This window comes from Ictalurus furcatus, chromosome 6 (assembly GCF_023375685.1).
Source record: "Ictalurus furcatus strain D&B chromosome 6, Billie_1.0, whole genome shotgun sequence".
Taxonomy (NCBI): Eukaryota; Metazoa; Chordata; class Actinopteri; order Siluriformes; family Ictaluridae; genus Ictalurus; species Ictalurus furcatus.
Window position 1 is genome coordinate 13,467,989 of NC_071260.1, and position 23,321 is coordinate 13,491,309.

At 39.2% G+C, this 23,321-nt stretch overlaps 1 protein-coding gene and 1 long non-coding RNA gene across 6 annotated transcripts in view; one reads left to right on the top strand and one right to left on the bottom strand.

The window, feature by feature from the left end:
- Positions 1-10,065: 10,065 nt before the first annotated feature.
- The window catches only part of myo16 (myosin XVI), a 153,783-nt gene continuing 140,527 nt past the window's right edge, over positions 10,066-23,321 (bottom strand). For 3 of the 5 annotated variants that reach the window (XM_053626590.1, XM_053626589.1, XM_053626588.1), the window contains exons 33-35: positions 22,018-22,173; positions 21,217-21,302; positions 10,066-11,781 (exon numbers count right to left, since the gene is read on the bottom strand). In XM_053626590.1, coding sequence (XP_053482565.1) covers positions 11,602-11,781; positions 21,217-21,302; positions 22,018-22,173 — 422 coding nt within the window. In that variant the 3' untranslated portion in view covers positions 10,066-11,601. Of the gene's footprint in view, positions 11,782-16,020; positions 17,765-21,216; positions 21,303-22,017; positions 22,174-23,321 lie in introns of those variants that run through there. The other 2 variants (XM_053626592.1, XM_053626591.1) reach the window with 2 other exon arrangements.
- Positions 22,112-23,177, top strand: LOC128608675 (uncharacterized). The gene is made up of 3 exons (XR_008386104.1): positions 22,112-22,199; positions 22,325-22,677; positions 22,935-23,177. It is a non-coding gene; the product is annotated as an uncharacterized LOC128608675 (long non-coding RNA).

Consider the following 23,321-nt stretch of genomic DNA (forward strand, 5'->3'; position numbering starts at 1 on the left):
TGATGCAGTAGATCCCTGTGGAGGGGAATATTCCTAGGAGTGCTGGGAAGTAGGGATATTATCTCTGAGAACCATATTCGAGCTGGCCAATAAGGTGCTACTAGCAGCAGACATTGACAGTCTTGGTGGACTCTTGCTAGAGCTTGTGGGAGCAGAGTGATCATGGGAAAAACATACAGATGTGACCTAGGCCACATGTGAACCATGGAGTCTAGCCCCAGTGGTGTGGGAGGAGTGAGAGCGAACCACAGCGGGCCGTGTGTTGTCTCATCAGAGGCGAACAAATCGACTTCCACTTTGCTGAACCTCCGCCTTATGGACTCCACCACTTGTGGATGTAGCCACCAATCCCTGGGCCTCAGCCACTGCCTCAACAGGATGTCTGCCCCCACATTCCAGTTTCCCAGAATGTACATTACACTCACTGACAAAAACTTTCCCTCTGCCCAGAGAAGAACTAGTTGTGCCTGCCTGAACAGGGGACACGAACATTACCCTCCTTGGTGGTTGATATGTGAGACCACTGCTGTGTTGTCTGTCACTAACATATGGTAACCTCTCAATTAAGAAAGAAAGAATTTCAGTGCAAGAAAGGTAATTTATATGCCACTCCAGATGAGGGCCACTCCAGAGACCGTGAGCTGGACGGTCATCTAAGACCGCGACCCAGCCTGTGAGGGAGGTGTCTGTCATTACAATCTTGCAATAAGGAGACGCCCCTAGAGTGTGACCCGAGGCTAGGCATCACCACATGACATGGATTACTCACAGAGTTTTCGTCCTCGGACGAAACCCTCGACTTTTCAGCCACCACTGAAACGGTCTCATGTGCAATAGGCCCAGCGGTATGACGTTGGCTGCTGCTGCCATAAGCATAAGAGTCTCTCATAGAGCGGGTCACAGGTAGCATTTTTATATGACGTGATGCGCTTAATTACTATGTCACCTGATTTTAACAGGGGTTTGTAGACTCTTTAAATTCACAGTAGCTAGTTGTTGAGTATTAAAATAATGGTCACATAGGAATTGTTTTTAATGCTGAATAATGCTGGAAATGCTGCATTGTAAATATTGGCTGAGACTAATTGTCGATTAACTGTGTGTGCTGACACACGGACTGGTAATGAAACACAGAACATATTGAGTAGTAAGGCTATGTCTTGTAATACTTTTGATTAAAAAATTCTCTCTCTCTCTCCTTCACTCACTAATACACACACACACACACACACACACACACACACACACACACACACAGAAGCATTAATCTTTACCGGATCTGGTTTTACTTTCCCAAGAACATAACAACAAAACAAATATTGTTTGTTACAGCAGCTTAATTATGGAAAATTTATTCTGAATCACTCTCTGATGATTATGCATTAGCATGCTTATAAAGTCTTGAACATTTTACAACCCCTGGAAAATAAAACATTTTCCACAGAATCACTTGAAAAAAAGAAAAGAGAATAAAAAAGACACCAGCATTCTTGTTCATCTTTATTAAATGTTTATGTACTTATCTAAAAACAGTCAGGCATTCCCTGCAACCCCATATCCCAGAGGATTATGGGTGAGAACAACCTTTTTTTCTGCACAGTCCTCTGGGTCTGTACTGTACCTGTAACTGGTAAAAATGCAAATTGTGAAGGTAATTTTAGGTAATTGTGGAGGCGGTGGTAAACTGGTATTTTGTTTTCTTATTTTCTCTTGTTCTCTTGAATTAAGAGAACTGGCTCTTTGTCAGCAGCTCTCTAACAGTGGTAATAACAAAAGCTCCTCAGGGAAATACCTATGAGAACAAAGTCACTGATGCTGACACCTTTCAGGAAAAGATGATGTCATACAGTCACAAAAAAAAAAAACAAAAAAAAAAAACAAGCATGGACCCGCTGCAGTCAACAATCACCACACCCACATTAGTCAGCATGTTTGGCCAGGTGCAAGATCTTGTCCTGTTATCATTTTGGTAAAAGAAAAAATGAAGAATGAATATGATCTGGCACTACTATAGTGGCCTGTAATTTACAGTAAGAATAAAAAAAAACAGGCTCATGAAGCTATGAAGGCTGCAGTGGGTCATGGTGCGTATTCCTTAGTTTGGCCTCTGCACCCATGCACAAATACCTGTATTTCTCTCACAATCATGTGTCCCAGAGACACCTACAGCAGGCATTACGGCCCATGCATAGCTCTGAGTGCAGAAAATGTTGCCCATGCAAATATACACAGAAGGAAATAATCTAAGTTCCTTTCAAACAGAAGACAAGCAATAGCAAGCAATAACATCTGCTTTGCATGCATTTCACTGCTCACAGGTCCAAATGCTTACATAGAATGCTATCAAATATCAAGCAAGGGCACTGATGATTTAACCCCTCAATCTCAAAGACCCATTGGTGGATCCAGACTTAGTGTAGTGTCACTCTTGCACTATTACACACCTTTCACTGTGAATAATTCACAGTAGTTACTGCATAACATGCTTCAACATCAGTAACAGAATAAAAAGGTGTGACTTTAAATTAGACAATGCAATGTTCACTTTTTATCTGTGAGCTGAAATAAATAATTAAGGGTATTAATAGTTTAATTCCTATAATCGTGCCACTTAAATGAGACGACAAATGTTAGCTGGTGTACAGCACGTTCTCAGTGACTTATTTGTCCTTTGCAAAGTTCCAGTTCTGTCACTGATACCGTCTTAAACATTTCACGTAAGGCCTGATGCATTTCTTGCTTATGTATCTATTTGGATTCCTTTGTGTGACTGTTGTTTTGTGAATTTTTTTTTATCTTATTATGATCAGCTGTGTGTGTCCTTGTGCTCTGGAGCTAATCCTGTTTCTCACATTTGCCCCACATTTTTGTGACTCTGTGAGAAAGTAGAAGGGCAGAGAACAAGGAAGATGAAAAGGCAGATGAGTGAATGGTGAAGGGAAAAGAAGAAATAAAGTCAGGAAAAGTGAAACCTGGATCAGGTTTCATATTATATACATATACATATACATACATACATACATACATATATATACATATATATACATATATGTGTGTGTGTGTGTGTGTGTGTGTGTATATATATAGAGAGGGTTAGTGAGAGTGAGAACAGTGTAGTTTCTGTAAGGGAAAGTCTGGTTGCCTTAGCTGGAGGTAGCAATCCCCCAACTCCAGCATTTGAGCCCTCACAGCTGGGCGAATGAGTCTACAATTGCAAAGTCAAAGCTAATATTAGGGCTCACCCATGGGAGCACCCCTCCACTCCGCTTCAGGTGTCCAACAGGTTTGCTCTCCTCAGTGAAGCACCCACTGGGAAACCTGAAAGAGCTCTGGTTATAGGAGACTGTATCTTAAGTCACATTAAATTAGCTAGGCGTATAGGGGCTCCAGCAGCTTTAGTTAGGTGTATACTGGGAGCCAGGGTGCCGGATATAGCAGGTAATCTTAGGCTCATAGGCAAGCACGGGTTTTCAAAGATAGTTATTCATGTAGGAGCTAACAATACATGCCTTTGTCGGTCAGAGGTTACGAAGAATAACATTGTAGAGGTGTATAAATTAGCGAAGATGATGTCTGATGCAGTAGTATGCTCCGGCCCCATCCCAGTGTAGCGTGGCGATGTAGCTTACAGCAGGTTATGTTCGCTGAACTTCTGGATGTCCAGGTGCTGCTCCAAAAATAATATTGGTTTTATAGATAGTTACAGCTGTTTTGAGGGCATGGCTGACAAGTTAGGATGGGACACAATATCACTCCCACTTGGAAAGGTGCTGCTCTCATTTCTTACAGCATAGCTCATAGTCTCAGAACAGACCTACTGTAGTTAATCGTTGACAATCCAGAGCCAAGGCCAAAGAGCAGACAAGCAGGCTTAAGTGTTATTCTGCTAGTCGCCACTCAGGTTCCACAATATCAAGACTGTGTCTGTTCCCTGAGCTAAACAAAAATGTAAAAATATTCAGAAAGTTTGTTTTAGTAACGTAATTAACATAAAATTTGATCATACTGAATGTACAGCTGGCACCTTTGATCTGAAGCTAGGACTGTTAAATATTAGATCTCTTACGTCTAAATCATTTACTGTTAATGAAGCCATTACTGATCAGGAGTTTAATATAATGTGTTTAACAGAAATATGGATTAAACCAAACGAGTACATAGCACTAAATGAAGCCAGTCCTCCTGGATACAGTTATATACATCAGCCCCATCTAACTGGCAGAGGAGGAGGTGTCAATTATAATGATAATCTAGTCATAGATTATTAACACAAAAACCTAGTCATAACTTCAACTCCTTTGAAGTTCTTTATACTAGTATAACATATGCAGTTACAAAAAAATAAGTCTACCAAATTGATTCTGCTAATAACTATTTACAGACCCCCAGGGCCATATTCTGAATTCCTTGGTGAATTTGCAGATTTCATCGCAAACCTGGTTGTTTCTCTACACAAAGCATTAATTGTAGGCGACTTTAATATTCATTTTGATAATCCAGAAGACCCTCTGAGAACAGTGTTTGTGTCCATTCTAGATTGAGAAGTGGTCAATCAGAATGTTATAGGACCCACTCATAATGGTGGTCACACTCTGGACCTGATACTAACATATGGATTCAATCTAGAAAATATAGTCACATTTCTGCAGTCCGAAGCTATCTCAGATCATTATCTCATCTCGTTTAAATTGATTATTGATCATAATGCAGGTGCATCTCAAAAAATTTGAATATCATGGAAAAGTTCATTTTTTTCGAATAATTTAATTAAAAAAGTGGAACTTTCCTATATTCTAGATTCATTACACATTAAGTGAAATATTTCAAGCCTTTTTTGTTTGAATCTTGATGATTACGGCTTCCAGCTCATGGAAATCAAACATCCAGTATATCAAAATATTAGAATAAAGAATTTATAATACAGAAATGTCAACCTGAGAAGAGCTCTCATCACCATGCTCTAACTGTCAATCCTGAATTGTATCTGCTCTCTGAGAATTTGGCCCAATGTAAAATCAAATTCTACAGTTGTTGTTTTTTTTAAAAGAAGTCCATACATGAAATGAACCGGAATGGATTTTCAATTGACTGTGTAAACCAATGTTCAAGATAAGGGTAAAAACATACACTAATAATCTAGAAATAGATACTCAAAAGTATTCCCTTCTTTATTTGACATGCAAATTCAGGAATTCTCTCTATTTTGAACTGTATGTGTACTCTAGCTACTTGATGTGCTGCCTGATCCTGACACACCCTCAAGATCTGCCTGATTCCCCCCACTCCCTCAATTGTATTATACATCTGGTTGATTCCTCCTACTTCTGCATCTGGAGCTATCTGCAATTGAGACTCACTTTCTTATGCTGTGGATGGTCCCACATGGATTCCCTAACAAGTTATACTTTACAAAAACAGTTTATGCCCAAGTCTCACCTTTACGTCAATGGATAATCGCACTTGGATACTGTAGACTTGTACATAATAACTGTTGCTGTAATCATAAAGACAGTCCTGTGCTCATCCCAAGAATCCTTTTCACAATATTATCATGCTGAGAAAGGAATGAGAGCTCTGTTTCAGCGGTGTATTTTCTCATATATCTTTGCACAATTTGAAAAAGCACAGTACCTATAGACTATATGTGTATATCTACTGTAGCTCACAGGATGTTTTTACAGCATCTATATTTTCAGCCATGGCTGGTTAATATTGTGTGTTGTAGTATGTTGTGTGATTTATGAACCGGGGCTGTCTTTATGGGTAAATAAGCAATAAAAGAGTAATCAGTTTACACAAGGAAGTGCAACCCGGTCAGCAGTGTTACACAATAAACACACTCTCCCTGTTCTCATTCACATTCCTGCATTATGCAACGGGTCCACCATAAGCATACACATTACAAACCATGTGAAGTCTCTGTATACTAACAGATGTTTTCTGTTCCCGTCATGCAGGAAGGATATCCAGGATCTCTGATCTTAATCAGCTGTGTAAAGTGTCGACACTGTGTCATGCTCATCTGAATGGCAGCAACTGTAAAAACCTGACACTGTAAAATCACAAGGTACAGGTTATACTGCTAAATTTGTTTATGGACACCTGACCGTCATACCAATATGTGGTTCTTCCACAAACTGTTGCCACAAAGTTTGAAGCACACAGTTGTATAGGATAACTTTGTATGCAGTAGCATTACAATTTCCCTTCAGTGGAACTAAGGGGCCCAAACATGTTCCAGTATGACAAGGCCCCTGTGGACAAAGTGACATTCATAAAGACATGGCTCGCCAAGTTTGGTATGGAAGAACTCGAGTGGTCTGCACAAAGCCCTGACCTCAACCCCACTGAACACCTTTGGGTTGAACTGGAACAATGACTGCCCCAGGCCTCCTCACCCAACATCAGTGCCTGACCTCATTAGTGCTCTTGTTGCTGAAAGGGCAAATCCCCACAGCCACGCCCCACATCTAGTGGAAAGCGAGTCGAGGTTATTATAACAACAGCAAAGGGGGACTAAATCTGGAATGGAATGTTAAAAAAAGCACATATGAGTGTTAGTCATGTGTCCACAAACTTTTGGCCATATAGTGTAGTTTACAATTTTATTTAGAAACAAAAAAATTCATAAAAGGTTAGGATTACTTAAGTATATACCCTATGGCTGTGAAACCACTATATTAGTTATTATATTAGCTGTGGTGCCATTAGATGTTGCATAATTAGCTGAATAGAGTCCACTTGTGTGAAATTAAAGTGTCACATGATCACAATATAAATACACCTGTTCAGGGAAGACCCCGAGTTTATTCGAAAACATACAAACCTGATGTTATATATGATGATATATATATATTTAAACAAAACCCTGATTGATATTTGTTTTAATAGCTTCTTGACCATTATGATGCTGTTTGTTTAGGAACAGAATTACAATTCTTACATTTGTATTTATAAATTATTTTGAAAACGACATTGATATTATCTTTCACTTCAACAGTATGGGCTATTTTCTGTAGATCCATGCTATTTAATCCCACTTAAGCCCATTTCAGTTCCAAGTGACAAAATGTAAAAAATAAATAAATAAATAAATAAAAAATTTTACTTATGCAAGCCACTGTATATCAAGTGTTTTAAGTCAGTGAAACAGACATGGAAATTGGCACTACTGTGCTTTATTGCTGTACTGGAATTTTATAAAACTTAATTAAAACAAAATATGTTTCCCACAGACACGAATGTATTGGAGCAATAGTTAGATTCATATATTTTATAATGCACAAAAAGAACGATGAAGAAAAACCTAGAACAGTGACTTCAGAAATGCAACGACATCCACGTTGATGCAGTAATATACAATAATGAGTTCAGAGAGATTGAGCAAGCACAGGAACTCAAGCTGTGCATTTCTGTCTGGGAGAGATTCTAACTGTCCCCTCAGCAATGTCACTCCTTAAAGTCACACCTTGTACCAGTGAATCCTTAAAAAAAGGGTTGTTTTTGGTGTTGAGTAAAAGAAGGGACGTTCACATTACATGGATAGAACACAATATCCACACATGAGTCCAGAAAGTTCCACAGCACCAGATGAGACAGAGAATGATATGTCTGTATGATCACAATGCAGCACACTAAACACAAAGTAACAGTGTAGTGTGCTATTCATGCTCTAAGGTATCTTCTTTTTTAAACTATACTGTAGAAAAAATGGGGTCCTTCTGTACAATATTACAGTATTTATGTAATGTGAATGACTGGCATTATGATCATTTTGGATAAATAAAACAAAATGTCATCCACGCTAACCCTGTATAGCAATAGCGAAGCAAAAACTAACTCTGCTTGCAAACATTATAAAGAATAAGTAGCTGATTATCATGAAAGGTCTGTATCCAGCATCCCAAAAACAACGTATTACAGTGTTCAAAGTGACACATCGTCAACAAGCAATGATGTTTGTTCTATCATGCCTTTGGGAAATCCTGGTTTTACTTCAAATGCCAAACCCCAGGGTGAGATCATAGGCCACCAGTCTTTAGTTTGATCAGTATACACAGCATGAAAATCTATTTCTAATTTGTTTGAATAAAACATTATGCTGTAAGCAGTATTCACCAACTACAGGTATTTTGCAGAGAATATTGTAGTGTTTAGAAGGTGCCTACAAAATCAGGGGTCAGTGCGGATCAATGGGATTTGGCAGCTATGTATTTCTCATTAAACCACTTAGTAGATATAATGCCTGGATATAACTCTTGATAGTATGCACGTCACATTAAATAATGTTCTTAGATCATAAATGTTTTCATTTACAAAGTCATTTTATAAATACATTTACAATCAGCAAATAATATCCATATCATGTAGACACTAAGTGGCAGAATTCTTGATTAAGACTAGTCTTGTAATAAATGTAAATATCAGTGGCAGTTTTGCACTGAAAGTGCTTTTTTAGTCTAGAACTATGAAGAAATCTGTGTCCAGGAAATCCACATTTTATACATCAACTTATTAAACTATCTCTGATATATTTTTTTCCGCCACGGGTAGTACGAGTGTGCTTGTTTTAACATTCTTCCATTCTGTACATTCATTTGGACAGGCCAGTTGCTGAGTGAAGACAGTAAAATTGGGTAAATGTGGTCTTGTTTTATTTTTTATTTTTTTTAAACTTCATGACCCAAGCATGGATGAAACAGAGTTTAGGGGCTTATTTCAATTATATCAGTATGAAACATGAAATAACACTACTATAGTTAATGAACAAGTCTGTACTACCAGGTGGCCTGATGAAGCTCAAGAAAATACCCACTTAAAAAATAAATAAATAAAATAAAAATCTAAGCGAAGCAAAAATAGCTTAACATTTAGAACACTGATTTCAGCCGTACACACAGTACCCTGCACTATTATTGGCACCCTTGTTAAATATGAGCAAATGAGGCTGTGAAAAACTGTCCTTATTGTTTAAACTTCTGATATTTTGCTTAAATAAAATTCACAAAAATACTCTGCTCTCATGGATATCAAACATTGCAAACACTGCACAGGTTTATCAAATATAGGTGTGCAACAATGATTGGTATTTTGTATTGGTATTTAAATTTAAAAAAAAATTTGTACACCTCGGTGACTAGGAACAGGAAATTGTTCAACCATGACTTCTTGTTTCACAGGGGTATAAATATGAGGTAAGACATAGGCCAAATTCCCTTATTCATAACAATGGGTAAGACCAAGGAATATAGCTGTGATGTGCGGCAAAAGGTTGTTGAGCTTCACAAAATGGAAGTCACCTACATCACCACAAGTTATTTGGAAGGGTTTCAAGAAAAAGCCTCTACTCTCATCCAAAAACAAATTCAAGTGTCTTCAGTTTGCCAGACACTACTGGAATATCAAATGGGATCAGGTTCTATGGTCAGATGAAACCAAAATAGAGCTTTTTGGCAATAAACACCAGAGGTGGTTTTGGTACACACAGTGCGGTAGCTAGATGGAGAAGTACCTCATGTCCATGGTTAAATATGCTGGTGGCTCTTTACTGTTTTGGAGCAGTTTTTCTCCCAGAGGACCTGGACATTTTGTTAGGATACATGGCATCATGGACATCGTTGGATCTTCCAGCAGGACAATGATTCAAAACATACATCAACATACATCAAAATCAATGCAAAAATGGTTTACAGACCACAAAATCAAATCAAGGTCCTGCCATGGCCATCCCAGTCCCCTGACTTGAAACCCATAGAAAACCTGTGGGGTGAACTGAAGAGGAGAGTCCACCAGCATGGACCTCAAAATGTGAAGGATCTGGAGAGATTGTGTATGGAGGAATGGTCTCAGATCCCTTGCCATGTATTCTCCAACCTCATCAGGAATTATACGAAAAGACTCAGAGCTCAAAGTATTGACTAAAATGATGAAAATAATTGTTGCACACCTTAACAAAGATTTTTTTTGATAAACCTGTGTTGTTTTTGCAATTGTTTGATATCCATGAGAGTATTTTTGTGAAATTTTTTTAACAAAAGCTTAAAGAATAAAGACATTTTTTCACAGCCTTCTTTACTCATATTTACCAAGAGTGCCTATATTAGTGGAGGGCACAGTAGATGATGCGTATTTACTGATTATATAAACCATTTGAGTATCATTGCAGACATGACATTGTCATGTCATTATATTTCTAAGGTTCCACTTCAGAACTGTGGAACACCTCTAATACAACTGCATTTATTTATACTGGACACCTCCAGTCCATGTGGAGCTCTAGACAGATAACACAGAAAGCAATGTATTGTTACACACTAGGCATACGTATAAATTACAAACAAAACACTTGTTTTTCATCTTTTTGAGATGGTATTTACTTATACTAATTAAAAATAAATGAGACCAGTGAAGATACAGTGAAGTTCAAGTAATTGCACAGCGACAGCTTTTGTTTTTTTTGCATTATGATCTGCTGGCATCCAGCAGCGATGCCTATATACTTCACTGAATAAACGTAAAGTCCTATTTTCCTTGCTGAAGTACAGAATGTCCACAAAAGAAACCCTACATCCCTGTCCAATTACTTACACACTGCACTGTTTGTGCTGGAATCTGGTCAAATGCCACCATAGTGGCACAAATTCCTGTCCAAAGGTTTCTCCAAAAAAATTAGGTTTGAGGATTGCGAAAGTATTATTCAAATCTACAGGTACATTTGCTTTTAATGAACTAACTTATCATTAGTTCCATTTGTCTTATGTAAGCCAGAAATACAGAAAAGTCCTTTTCTGTGTTATATATTTTACATTTCAGAATCTTTGTTTTACTCTGTGTGCGGTCTGTGTTGGCACTGAGTGTGCAATATTCTACTCGTTCAGTTAAACGTGTGCTTTGCATCTCAAACTGATGCTTGTGTCAGATCAAAGTGCACCCTGGGATATCACTGAGAGTTTACCTGAACTCACAAGAGTTCACAAACCCCATTTTTAATGCCCGTGACCTCTGAAGATGGGTCTCAGAAGCACCTGAAAGAGTGTGAGACGTAGCTGCGTCACTGAACCTGAAATAAAGACACAGTTCACAAAGGAGGTCAACACAAAGAGACTTGTTATGTAAACTGTAGAAATGTCTGCAGCCCAGCCGCTTTATCCCATGCTGTCCCTAATCTGGGCCACCAACACCACCTTTTATCAAACTGAGGCCACAGAATCACAGGAGCAGCCAGCACCAGTTTGATCTGAAGTAGCAACACTGAAATACGGTATACGAATGTAGACTACAGTGCAGCGAGATGGGGTTACAGATACGATTGCAATCTCTGCGGCTCGAATAGAGTCTTCTGCACCGAGCAACATTCAAATCTGACAGCTGTAGACTCTAGTAGACAGAAGGGTCACCAAGACATGTGACATGGCAGTATGTCCTTTGGGTTTCATATTATTTGGTGCCTGGCCTGAGAGACATATATGAGGTTCTCCTATGTCTCATTCAAATCATGAGTGATAAGTGAGAGACACAGAGGGAAAGGAACAGGAGAGAAGCAAGTGAGTACTATCCCTGTTTCCTTCATCCAGGACACATGATCAGCAGAGGTACCACTTTTTAAGGTGAAGTTTTCTTGGTCTTATTACCCTTGTGCTTTATCATTAAGGTAGGTGAGCCATGTGTCTGGAGCCAGGCATTCTGATAGTCTGTCCGACCATCACACACACTCCTCCTCCGTCTCAACAAATCCTGAAAAGTAGACCCCTGATCCCCCCACACACAGAATCGCCGGATGACCTAGGAAGGAATAATAAAAAAAAAGTATTGTCTTAGTGTAATTATTTCCCTTATAATACCACATACTCAGAAATACAGGGTGTCCCAAAAGTCTCCATACATAGGAGAAATTAAGACTTTTGCAAAATATCTTCCAAAATGGTTTATACTGAGTTTGTATTATTATTATTATTATTATTATTATTATTATTATTATTTTATTTTTAGATAGCCTTTAAGAATGTCTTTGACAAAACGTATTGAAATCATTCTCATGGCTGGATCAGGAAGTTGTCACAAGGTTGCGATGGGCTTTAACAGGAAACATGGCCAGCACATCATACACGACACTGCTGCCAAACTTATTAACAAAGTCAAAAAGACTGGACCAACCCGAGAAGTGGACATCCACGAACATCCACTGACGAAGGCACAACTGACGTGGTGCTGGCAAACATAGTCCCCTAGGTATGGAGACCTTCGGGACACCCTGTACTTGCCAGATACTCGGTTTTTACACAATGAATTTGATTTCAATGAACAGAAGCATAACAAAAAGGACAAAAAGAAGCTAATGTGTGAAAACAGTTAGGAAATATATGACCAGAACACTTTGACAAGCTAGTATAATTATTCACACTAGGTCAAATCTATATTTCGGTTTTCTCCCCCTTTTCTACCCACAAAGGCAGAACCTTGTCCTGACAGCTGTTTGATATAAATGCATATATATGAGAAATATACCAGGCCCCACAGTCCTAATCAGTCACTTAAAGGCAATCAACATGCAGTTTCATTTGTCCCCCAATGGATTTTGTCCTGTTTGGAGATTGGTATTCAGTGTGACCAGTGACGATTACTGCCGGAACAGTTCAGAAGTGCAACGTGGTGATGAGAAGCTCTGCTGAAAGCTATTTAGACGAGGAAGTAGAATATCTCTAATCGGTTTCCTCATTCCATTTGCCAGGACGAAGAACTAATCCATACAAATAATTTGAACAAACATTGTTGATATTACAGCAGAGTTATGGTACATCCCAGGAGACCAGGACACCCATGGAGAGCTGGAAGAGATGCACTCTCTCTTTCTCACACACACACACAAAGACAAAACCCAGCTTAATCCATAATTTACACCTGTGTGTTGGTATATTCCCATCTCTTCTAGCGCAGCCTCCCCAGAGCAGAAACAGGAAGTTTATGCCCTGTTTATGGCACTGACTAGTTCAACACAACACAATAGCAAAAACCACACAGAGGCTCTAGATCATGCGGATCAATCAACATTTGTAGGTTTGTAGACAGTTAACTATTTATGTATTTAACAGGACCGGTACATTTAATCCCACCTCATGAATAATCAACAGGGGTCCCTCGATCACTGACACCATACTGATGGAATATTCCTTTTTTTTTTTTTTGCAATTCTAATGTGATCAATATTCCCCTGTGTGTGAAATGTCACTGCAGAGGCACAAGGTGTGCCACAGGGTGTCTTTTTTTTTAAAGCCCCTACCCCAGTCGAGCCAGTGACATGCACAATGCCTAACCTATATATCCAAATACAACATAAACATCACTGGTGGATGTGTATCAAAACTGCTTATCTGGTTGACAGAATAATTTATGCAAGAACACCAAGCAATACGTAACAAGATTTAAATGGGAAGCAGAGTCTCTGGGAAAACAAGTATGTAAATAGCACAGCCAGAAGTGGCTGGTCAGTGTGTTTACAGGAGGTTAAACGGAAAATACTTCATCCTTGCCGAGGAGAATGGAGAATACTCTGACATATAACCTTGATCCTCCTTTTATGGAGATATTGGGCTGGGACTTGATGAGGTTTATCCCTAGCTGTCACCATGTGGAAAGGTCAGGGGGACATATTGGCTTTATCATCATATATGTGCCATGGAGATGACGAGACTACATTATCCACAAACCTATTAAACTGACTCAGAAACGTACGGCAAAGGGCACAGCAATCAAGGAGCATCATTACTACAACATTAGGCAAAGGTTAATCATATATTCACCTATTCATCCATTAGTTTTCTTAAATCTTGCATCCTACGTGCCACTCCCTTCATCAATCTTCAAAGCTTTTTACTCACATGCATGGCAAAACATAAAAGCGCTCTCGATCATTTATAGCAATGGGGAAACACATGAACATAAAAGTTTACTGTGTTCAGTTTCAGAGAATTAGTTGAAACGGAGTTAACCCAGTGCAACAGCTAAGCAGAAATTTTGTGTACGAGAAAAAAAAACAGCTGGTGTGTTGAACGATAAACGCTTACAGAATGTGTAAAGAGTCAGTAACAAAATATGAGTGAATGAACACTGTTATCATTCTTTCTTTCCTTGGTATCTTAGCTTCCCTTTATATTCCATCAGTAGGTTTTAAACACCAGTGGAAAAAGCTTTTTAGGAAACTTACAGGCCAGTCTATTATGTTCATTCTGAAGGGCAGTAAGTGTGTATGGGGTTTGTCTTTCTGACACATCGGGACCCACATGCATTCATGTTTCTCTTACTATCCTTGTGAGGATCTTCACTGACATAATACTTAGTGCAGCTAGGACTACATTTAATACTAACCTCTCAACCTCTCATGCTTAACCTCAGTAAACTAAAGGAAACATTCTTTTCCTTTCTTCCTGTTTTTTTTTAATTTTCTTTTTAAATAAACGTTTTCCTTGTGTGGACCGCCCAAATGTCACCATAACTTCAAAATTGTCAGATATTATACTATGAGGATATTGCTCAACAAATATAATGTGTGGTGTATGAGTGTCTATGTGCAATTTGTGTGAGCAATATGAATATTATTCTCATAGTTTTTATTGATCTGTGTAAATTGTTATCATTTTGTTTAAAGATCTTTTTTTTCATGTAGTACTGACCTTCAGACGCTAAATAAGATAGTTACATGTCTCCCAAAAGACAAAATACTAACAATACTAATACTAACACCGATAATCCTGTTCAAAAGTTTACATCCCCGTGGCTCTTAATGTATCGTGTTACCTTTTTGAGCATCAGTGAATGTTTGCACCTTTATGTAATAGCTGTATACGAATCCCTCAGTTGTCCTCAGTGTGAAAAGATGGATCTCAATATCATATAGCCGCTGTTGGAAAAGGGTCAAATATGCAGAAAATGCTGGAAATGTAAAGAATGCGCGGGACCTGGAGGATTTTCCTGAAGAACAGTGGGCAGTTTAACTGCTCAGGACAAACAAGGGACTCATGAACAACTATCACAAAACATAAAGACAGTCCTGGATCATCCAGGTAACGACACACGGTATTAAGAATCAAGCATATGTAAACTTTTGAGCGGGGAAATTTTTTATAAATTCAGCTATTATCCTGTCTTGTGGACTATATGTAAACATCTGCTACGTGAAATAGCTTCTTCAGGAAAGGACTAAATAATAAAAAAAAAACAACATGGGATTTTTATGATCCCTCTTATTTAGTTAAAAGTATTAAGATTTAATAGATTCTGCAAGGGGTATGCAAACTTTTAGGCACAACTGTACACAGAGACAGCATTAATATGATTACTCTGCAGGTAAGAGTTTGTTCCCACAAGTAAATATCGGGTCACTTGGAAATGGACATCTGATTGTCCTCAGATGCACTTTTGATGATATTTAATGACCACGGAAGCAAGCAGGAAAAATAAAACCGTCCAAGACCGGCACACTTCTACAGACTCGCACTCGTAGTGAAAAAACAAATCAGATGTACTTTCCGTGTAGCCATAGATAAAGACAGATTAGTAAGGTCTCTTTGCTTTCAGCTTTTTTCCCCCTCCTTATGTTCCTGGCAAGCCTTGATTCTGAAGAGCATTACAAGTTCACCTGAGAGCTCTTATTCTGTTTCGCTGTTCAGCAGGACAAACCTGGAAAGAGCCTTGCTTTCACACGACAATCCAGGCAACAGCTGTGCTTGGTGACTGAGTTCACCTTAGTAAGTCCAGGACAGATTATTTCTGAACCTTATGTTACCTGAACAGTGGAGGACAAAGTAAGTAAAGTGCTCACTGAAGATGGAGAGGATATACAGTATATGGTCAGGGAAGAGAATAAGGCTACTTCCCAATCATATCAGGTGAGCATGTGATTCCTCTCCAAGCTACTACACAAAACTGTCTGATGTGGTGTGAGCGAGCTTGCAGCATCACTGTAACAGTGACAGTATCGATGACACTAGCATTTATATCTGCTAGAGCTTGGTTGGATTTCTAAGCATGGATGACTATAGCAATGTCCGTATTTAATAAGATGAAAGTTAATATTATTAGCGCTTGCATTTCAACATGTACTATATAAACACCAAAAACTGCACACTATGTACATATTAATGACGTTTTCACTCGTGTGCTTGAGCTTTTGTACACCGTTCTCCACAGAGACACTATAATGCATTTAGCCGAGATGGACGTTTATTTGTGATTATTTAAATATCGGTGGCTAAGTCAGAGCGCAGATAAAGTTTCTAATGACATAAGGCATGATTCAGCAGGCAACAAAAAGCATCTATTCTTTAAGGAGGCTCTGTCTCAAGCACAAATAAATAAATAAAACCCCAGGGACTGAAAGAAGGGATTGATTGAATGAAGGCTGGAGTGAGTCAGCAACGAAAGAGAAAACAGAAGCAGGAATTGAGGTACTGGAGTAAAAAACTGCAGCTCGGTTGTCTTTTTTTTATTCCACTGACAGGAGCACAGTCATCACATAACTATGTTGTTTTAAAAAGACAAGTATATGCTTCAAATCCTGCCAAGTGATCTACAGGTATTACGCAAAAGCTTAATTTATAATTTAACTAGTAAAATAATGCTTGTCAAAGAGACACCAAGGTTAAAGTGATAGTTCACTCGAAAATGAAAATTCTGTCATCGATTACTCACCCTCATGTCGTTCCAAACCCATAAGACTTTCGATCGTCTTCTGAACTCAAATGATGGCATTTTAATGAAACCTGGGCGATTTCTGTCTCTCCATTTACAGTCCAAAACTTTCAAGCTCCAAAAAGTTCATTCACAAAATATCTTCACTTCCTCATAGGTCTCCGACGTGCATTCACGAGAGAACCACGACGTTCCAGGTCCCACTGAACGCAAGAGCGGACGTTCTCTCGATATAACGGGACCCGGAAGCGCTGCACTGTTTACAGAAGAGGAAGAGGGACGTTGTACACAAACTGAGTCACATAGAACAATCTTTGTAACAAATAAGTCTGCAGATTTCCACATAAAGGAGGACTTGCGTCAACACATCATGCACTCGTTGTGGTTCTCTCGATGTGGAAGTGAAGATATTTTGTGAATTTATTATTTTTTTTTTGCATTCGTATCACCTCATAACACTGGGATTAAACCACTGGAGTCACATGGATTACTTCTATGATGCCTTTATGAAATTTTTGGAGCTTGAAATATTTGGTTACTTGGACTGTAAATGGAGGGACAGAAATCTCCCAGGTTTCATTAAAAATGTGCTTGTGTTCCGAAGATGAACAAAAGCCTTATGGGTTTGGACCAACATGAGGGAGAGTAACTGATGACAGAATTTTCATTTTTGGGTGAGCTATCCCTTTAATGCTATGGATTTTACAGACATCAGTCAAATCAGTCATCTATCACAATCACAGTATTTAGCCTTAAACTGCATCCAACAAAAATAAAAGATTTCTGGTTTTGTCCTTCTAAGTGGCAAATGTGTGTTTTGTCCCAGTAACATGCCACTGTAGAATATACCCACGTTAATTCCAATACAAATGACCGTTACACAACCATCAAAAAATAAATGAAGTTGTAAGAACACAGAGCTGCAAGCAAATGAAAGGTGGGAGAAGGCCAGGGCAAAGTGGCGCTAAAGGAAGTGCCAGCTATTAGAGCACACTCACCCCGTCCCTACACAGACACTACGGCCAGGCCCAGGCTAGAGCGCGGCCCCTGCGCCAAAGGGAGAGAAGTTGAGGTGCCCCCTCTGGAAGAGAGGAGAAAGAGAGAAAAAGACACACAGGCTTCAGAGGACAAGAGTAAACAAAGCAGTTTAGAAACACTAATAGACTTTGACATGACACCTATGAAATATATACAAATATATTATTAATAATAATAACAATAATTAACACGATTAATGCCATGGCTTTTGCAAATGCCGGAGTTAAACCTGGCTTTATGTTGTATATAGAGTCCTAGTATATAGAGTGGTGAATGAAGAAAAGTGATCTTTGCAACCTGTCATAACAGATATCTCCTTAGGCAGAACAAGACTCCTCAATTAGTCAGAGATCAGTGAAAACACTTTGTTCCTCCAACTGTCTTCTGTGCTCCCTGAAGGACTTCTGACTTATTGAGGAACAGTGCGTTCCCCTATCAATAATACGCAGCAGCCAGAAAGGGCTAATCAAAATTATGACTATTATGATTGTGATTATTAATATTATTGTTCATAATATATATATATATATATATATATATATATATATATATATATATATATATATATATGTTTCTTTATGCAGATCAATAATGAGCGGATGTGCTATACAAATAGAGACATGTGGCACAGGCTGGCTACTGAAATATGATGCATACATGTGCCACTGCAAGGGAGAAGACGTCTGCATTAAAAGGCCATTTCCTGCTTCCGAGTGCCATAAGGACATTAAGGGCTCGAGTGTCCTTCTGGAGTCGACCTCTGTTGAGGTTAGAGTTGAGTAATGGAGAGGGCATATCTCTGCAGCCATCTGGCTTTTATCCATTCAGGCACTATGAGAAATGAACAGCCTGCTGTAGGTACAGTAAAGGTTCAGAACAGACTTGTGTGCTGTTTTTCATAATGCAGTTATTATTAATATTATTTGCACTGTAACGGAATCAGACAAGGAGGTTTTCGAAATATTCGGCCGGCTGAACGTTTGCAAAATGTTCACCTTAAGAAAAGTAATACTATGATAGTGTATTTGGTTTTCTAAATAGTCTGTTTGTGTGTATCTGGCACAGACATCCAAGTTAAAAAGCAAGTGTAAAGTTACCAGCTCTGAGCTTTAGTAGTAAAGGAATAAGCCTATGCGCCATTGATTACGCAGCTTAGTAAAAAGAGTGTCCAGTTTCAGAGCGCTAGAGTTTAGATCTCTTTCCTCTATAGTAGAGATTCTGTACCTGTGAATATTTAATTTGTCACTTGAATAATTAAAGCTTTATTTAAAGTGCAGGGGACGAGTGCATATGTATGGCCTGTTTATTTGTTTAAGATGGCTTTTATGGCCATGGCTTTAGCGATACAGCTCTGCTCACTTCCTGGTTTCCAGGCAGTCATGTGACCAATGGCCATATCATGTGACAGAGCAAGGGGATTGAGGGTTGAATGGGAGCAGGTAACTCTAGAACCTGTGGCACCAAGTGTTCCTAGAAGCAGGAAGGGGTTAGATATCACTAGTGATGCGCTCAATACACATCCTATCAGCTTTGGCATATAAAAAAAATGCTTTAACGTGAAAGGTAGAAGACTTTAGCTTGAATAAATACAAAGCAGAACACTGTAAACTCACTAAATGTAAACAGGTGGACTGGTCTGAGACAGTTTCTTGTTTTTTGCTAGATAAAGATCCTTCTCTTGTTCTCTGTTAAGGCTCATATGATGATGCCACTGAGCCCGAGAGGCAGAGAAAGAAAGAAAATCAGGGAAACTAAAACAATTATGGCTAATGACTACTGCTCAGCTGATGTGTTATGTTCAATGACAAGTGGCTCATGTGAGTTTACTACACCTGAGTGCCATGGAGACCAAGCTGACCTACATAGTCTACATATTCATAAATCATTATGGCTTGGCAGATACTGCATAATGTGATGGCCCCAGCAAAGGTGGGTGGGGGGGGGGGGGCATTATATGCCGAGACGAAACTGTTGAAACCCTCTCTCTCTCTCTCTCCGTCACACATATACACAGAAGGATACAGACAGTCGCACTTGTTTCTTAGTTTTGTAGTGAGGGAAATAGAGAGATTAGAGTTTAGAGATTATGTATGAGACATAAACCAGGCTCTCCACATTTACAGTCAACAGATTATGATTCCATTGTGGTGCTTAGACCTGTAGGCAGTTCACACAGTTTCTACACTGAAAGCTCTCTTTTCAAAGCACAAAAGCTTAAACAAAGAGCACAGGACTGCCAGCAATCGTAAATATCACCATGCAAAAAATATCGAATGTACTCCAACGTCAAGGGTTAGCAGAATGATTGCGTATAACCATTATCATGGCCCTTATCACGTTTCCATATTTGTCCAAGGCCTGATTATTTCAATAGCGTTACCCGTTTCAATGGAGGATGTGCAGCTTACAGCATATCATAAATGTCATGGCTGAATATCTAAATCTCTTAGCCAGCAGACAGGGAACATTTGCTTGGGATGATTTAGGTGTTGATCTGACAATGCTGGCTATCAACCACATGTGATTTAGGACACCCGTCACCTCATATGTGTCATATAATCCCAGGCCCCAGCTGTTAAAATATAGCTTTCATATTGTATTCGTATATGGCCCTGATAAAGATTTAGAATGCACACATGGGATAACATGCGATGATACAACATGGCCATTGCAGATGTGTTTACTATACTATAAAATCTAAATCATCATGTTGATTTTAATTTGATCTCTCTGAACATGATATACATATTTTATAATAAAGTGTACATTTGGACATGAGATTATGGGTACAACATTATTTCTACGCAGCTATTGGACCCCTCTCAGTTATAACTCTGCTGGACTGCTCAGTAAGAGTTATAACTGAGAAAAATATATTTTACGTCTTTTATCTTTCATACGCTGGCGGTTCGGAGACTGAAAGGGTTATGGAAAACTGACCTTTTTGTGTTGATTTTTTGGATTATTGTCTTGTTGCAGAATACATTCACATTTTACTTTTTGGACATGACTTTTTGTAAAATAGAGGCTTATTTAATCCAGAATCCAGTAGACCTTCTAACTTTCTGACTCTCTCTGCAACTAATTTCAATGATCTATAATTTTATTGTTGCCTGTGTTCTTATAAGAAAGGTAAATGCCAGAGCAAGAGAGAAATGTCAATCAGGTGGAAACCTCTTGGCGTGTAGCTTCATTAAGGTTTAATACAATGCAGGCATTAGCCTTCTCGGCACACACACACACAGTGACACAGTGAGAAGCAGAGCAGGGACACAGTGATAGCTTTGGCCCGAGGATCTGTGCCACTGGCTCTTTTCTGTAGTACATGCAGTGATATCCAAGTAAACATAATCTCCAGATAACTTCCCCCTCAGCTCATTTGGCAAATTGCTGGGCCTGGGAGGACATAGAACTTTCAGCTTTCACTTTCATTAACCTTGATTACCTGTGTCACTGGGAGACCCCTGTTACCCCACAGAGGTTGTTTGAGTTTACCTGAGTGTGGTGGCTGTCCATATGTCTGTGGAGCGTAGAGGCACTGGATGCAATTGACTTGTGGTGTCCATCATCGTCTAATGTTCCTGTTGAGACAGAAGGAAATATGCTGGCATGTCAAAATACTGTATGTTCTCCAGTCACACCAAACTGAATAACTAGCCATACTAATTAGTGTTAGTGTTTGTGATGCTAATCTCAACATTGATGAACTTGATAAAAAAATCATTTGCCTTTGCAGCAAATTGTAACATCCAGAAGAGATCATACCACCAAAGAGCCTCACTAAAGGCACAAAAGGACAAATGTGTAAGATAGAGCGTGGGTTTGACAGAGGGTAAGATGGAGAGACACCCCAGGTAGACTGATGGCTCATAGGGATGCTTTATCAACTCCAGAGCCTTTCAGACTAATCATGGACGCCATCTCTGATAGCTTCTAGATCAACTCGCTTCATTTTCCCCATGGCTAGGGATCTCCCTCCTCTATGTGTCATGGTCAAGGTTATGCAGGCTGATCATGTGGCTGCTTAAACACACCCATAGAGCAAGGCCACTGTTAGGGAACTGGACTCATAATTATGATGTTTATTTCCTTAAAGGATATGAATAATGTATTTTGCTGTCACGTTTGTGATTTGCCATTGCACCACACAAGGCTTTAGCCCACACACCTTTTAAACAGAGAGGACACTGAAGAGACTGCATCAAGGCTTTCTCCACAGTGAGACTCTCCATGACCAGCGATTCTAGTAAATTTAATACATATTGCTTTTCAGACACGCTAGCTTTTGGAGATTACCATTGGAGATCTGGTTGCCGTTCTCCACAGGGGCAGGAATGGGGGAGTTGGGCGAGGATGTGCGGTGATTGGCGTTTTTATCCTGTAACTGTGGTGATGAAGTAGTAGACCCTTGCTCCTCTCTTCCTGGAAGGTTCATGTTGGAGTTGGAAAAACCTGAAGAAGAAAAAAAAATCAATCAAGTACGTAAAGAGATGCACGATTTTCTGTGGTTTATACTTCCTCTTACACACATTCAACATACAACACCACATCAAATCTGATATCCATGTAAAAGTTCCATATACGTCTTTGTATATGTCAACAGGTCAAAACAGTGACATTTGGCCTCCATGTGATGACATGGTGGAAGGAAGGCAAGCATCTGCCATGTCCAACCCCGCAGGACACAAACCAAAGCAGCTGCAATGCTCAGCCACAGGGGGAGTGATGGGAGCCTGGTGCTGACGCCAGGACAGAGAGCAGCGGAAGCAGCAGGAGAACTGTTAATCCATACGGTACGTAGGCCTGCTTAGATCTCACCGCTGTGGAGATGAATTTAGAACAGAGGGTCAGCTGCCCCTTCAACACACTGCCTTCATTTCCATTACAGCATGCTCTCAGGCAGCTCCGATAACCTCGAATTCTGCAACCTAAACATGGTCTAGAGCTAACACAGAGGTAGGTCAACATCTATTGCTATTATTTGGAATGCCATATGTCTGATCAACAGAGTTTAATTATAATGTTTTAGGCAATCGTCTAAAATGCTAGGGAAATGTACTTACTAATCATACCAATTCTTAGACCTAATTATCAGTAATTTATACTATATACTATTTAAAGCTTAAATAAAAGCTATTTCTGTACCCACAAGTTCTTCTACACTTGTTTGACGCCATAATCAATTTCTTTATCTTTCTGTCTCTTCAAACAAGAACATGGCATGAAACATGACACCTCACAGGACACCCCTTTCACTCAAGATGATGGACAGGTCATCTCATTAATAAAGCAAGAGTTGAAACTGAGTCAACACAGAGTCTCCTCCCAGCTCTGCACTCAGATTCTCCCTCTAGTTTTCACTGCTATCAGAATGAACATGCTGACATACAGTAAGACCATTCACAGATCCACATTTGTTTGTATGATGGAACTCTTTGATGTCATGTGATGTATTATACAAGATCACACTAGTGCCTTTGTCCAAATATATCTCTAGTTAAGATTCCTTGTGATCTGTCTTGTCTATCTTGTTAAAGACATGTGGACTGTCATTAGTGAACACAATACCAAAAGTATCAGATATAATGTGAGGCTTTACA